Source organism: Silurus meridionalis, chromosome 1 (assembly GCF_014805685.1).
Source record: "Silurus meridionalis isolate SWU-2019-XX chromosome 1, ASM1480568v1, whole genome shotgun sequence".
Taxonomy (NCBI): domain Eukaryota; kingdom Metazoa; phylum Chordata; class Actinopteri; order Siluriformes; family Siluridae; genus Silurus; species Silurus meridionalis.
In genome coordinates this window covers 35714973-35717472 of record NC_060884.1, presented here as the reverse complement: position 1 = coordinate 35717472, position 2500 = coordinate 35714973, and the positions used below count along the sequence as shown (strand labels likewise).

The 2500-nt window shown below is 42.2% G+C and overlaps 1 protein-coding gene across 1 annotated transcript in view; it reads right to left on the bottom strand.

The window, feature by feature from the left end:
• The window catches only part of LOC124382911 (inositol 1,4,5-trisphosphate receptor type 1-like), a 42027-nt gene that overhangs the window by 22414 nt on the left and 17113 nt on the right, over positions 1–2500 (bottom strand). Inside the window, exons 20-21 of the mRNA XM_046845253.1 lie at positions 1976–2141; positions 366–536 (exon numbers count right to left, since the gene is read on the bottom strand). Coding sequence (XP_046701209.1) covers positions 366–536; positions 1976–2141 — 337 coding nt within the window. The remainder of the gene's footprint in view (positions 1–365; positions 537–1975; positions 2142–2500) is intronic.

The following is a 2500-nucleotide window of genomic DNA, read 5'->3' as shown; positions in this document are numbered from 1 at the left end:
TTCCCTCACCACTTCCTGCAACAACAGGAAGCTGATTTTTACGCTCCATCAGTCAGGCGTGGACCAGCTTCACATGAGAGCAAAAATATAAATAAAGCTACCTCATAAAATATGAAGTACACTGAAAATATGGTATCCTGCTGTGTGTGTGTGTGTGTGTGTGTGTGTGTGTGTGTGTGTGATTTGAATCCAATCACAGTGTTTAAAGATGAACTCAAACACAATCTAGAGCAGAATGTAATATAAACAGGTAATGAAATCAAACTGCAGCTGATCATCAAATCCACTGATACTGAAGAATCTCTGAATGAACATTTGAAAACACGTGAGAGTGTAAACCCGCTGTAAATAAATCACGTGTCGACCTTGTGATGCGTTTCCGTGGCGATGACCTCTCCTGTGTGCAGTCCTGAGTCTGAGCCCTGTCTCTTATATACCCACAGCTCTGACTTCTCCACTATGGACCTCAGCTGGTCCAAATCAGCTTTTATCTGCTTATAGTTCTCCACATCCTGACTGGTGACCAAGAGTTGCACCTACACACACACACACACACACACACACACACAGAGTTAAAGTCAAATTACAACATAGTTTACTGAGAAATACATAAAGTGTGTGTGTGTGTGTGTGTGTGTGTGTGTGTGTGTGTGTGTGTGTGTAAGTATGAGTGGTGTATGTGTGGTGTATCTGTGCATTATCTTACAAAAGTAAATACACCCCTCACATTTCAGCAGCCATTGTAGGATCTTCTCAAGGGACAAAAGTGTAGAACTGAAAGCTGGAGATATTTAGAGTAGTGAATGTGTAGTTTGTGTAGCAGTACAGTTTTACTGTCCTCTAAAAATAACACACAGACATTATTGTGTAAATCACTGGAGACGAAAGTGAGTCCACCCTCAGTGAACATGTTAAAACTGTGTTTAGTGTGAATATTATGTGTGAGCACCATCATAATCCAGCACTGCTTTAATCCTCCTGAGTGTGGAATTCACCAGAGCTGCTGGAGGTTACACACATGGTGCTTCTCTAACGTCTGCTTGAGGATCCCCACAGGTGCTCAATAGGATTTGGGTCTGGAGACATACTTGGCCACTCCATCACCTTCAGCAAGGCAGTGGTCCTCTTGGTGGTGTGTTCGGGGTCGTTATTATTCTGAAGCAGTTTTCCATCATCTCACAGTACATGTTGGAATCCATGTTTCCCTCAGTGAACCGCAGCTCCTCAGTACCAGCAGCACTCATGCAGCCCCAGACCATGATCCTGCCACCACCATGCTTGACTGTAGGCAAGACACAGTTTTCTTGCTTCTCCTCACCAGGTGTCACCACAGCAGCTTCAGAAGAGGCTCCTTCTGGGACGACGGCCTGCAAACCAACTTGTTGCAGTGTGTGGCGTATGGTGTAAGCACTGACGAGCGAACCTTCCGCAGCATCTAAAGCAACACTGCAGCACTCATGCTTCTGCATCTGATGCACAGCACGAGGAATCGATTTACTTGATGGACCCTTGAGAGGTCTGGAAAACCTCTGTATGACCCTGATCACTGTACTGTAACTCAGTTTCAGGATGTTACTGATCTTATTACAGCCTCGGCATCTTTGTTTAGAGCAACAATTCAAATTCTCTAATCCTCAGAAAGAAGCTGCACATTGACTACTCCAAAATATATCCAAGTTTCAATTTTATACTACTGTCCCTTAAAAAATCATCAAATGGTTCTGAAACGTGAAGGATGTACTCCCTTTTGTATATTATTATATTATAGAAGATAATATATATATATATATATAAAATATATGTATGTGTGTGTGTATGTGTGTGTGTGAAGCTTAATAAAAAAGGGAGCTTGAGAGCACAACTTCTGAGTCCAATGTCCTGTGTTCAGCCTCTTGTACGATGAGTTGCTACAGTATGTGTGTGTGTGTGTGTGTATGTGTGTGTGTATGTGTGTGTGTATATGTATGTGTGTTACTTGTTTGAAGGCCTGCAGAACCTCCTGTCTCTGACTAAAGTGTCTGAAGAGGAGATGCAGAGCTCTGGACACTAAGGGAGGATAGTCGTGCATGGTCAGGTGGAGGAGAACCCTGAGAAACGTCCGACCACCATGATCATCTAGATCCAATGGGGTGTTCTCCTCACTGCACACACACAGAAGGTATATAAACATTAAAGAGGCCCTTATAATGTGCTGCTAAATAGGTGAGTATGAGTTTGTGATCACGTGAGCAAGTAAAAGAATGATGATGTAACGGTGTGATGATGTAACAGTATGATGATTTAACAGTGATCATGTAACAGTATGATGATTTAACAGTGATCATGTAACAGTATGATGATGTAACAGCATGATAATGTAATGGTTGGATGATGTAACTGTGTTTGATGTAACTGCATGATGATGTAACAGTATGGTGTAACAACCTGAGGATGTAACGACCTGATGATGTAATGGTGTGATGATGTAACAGAATGATGACATAACAGCTTGTATTTACAG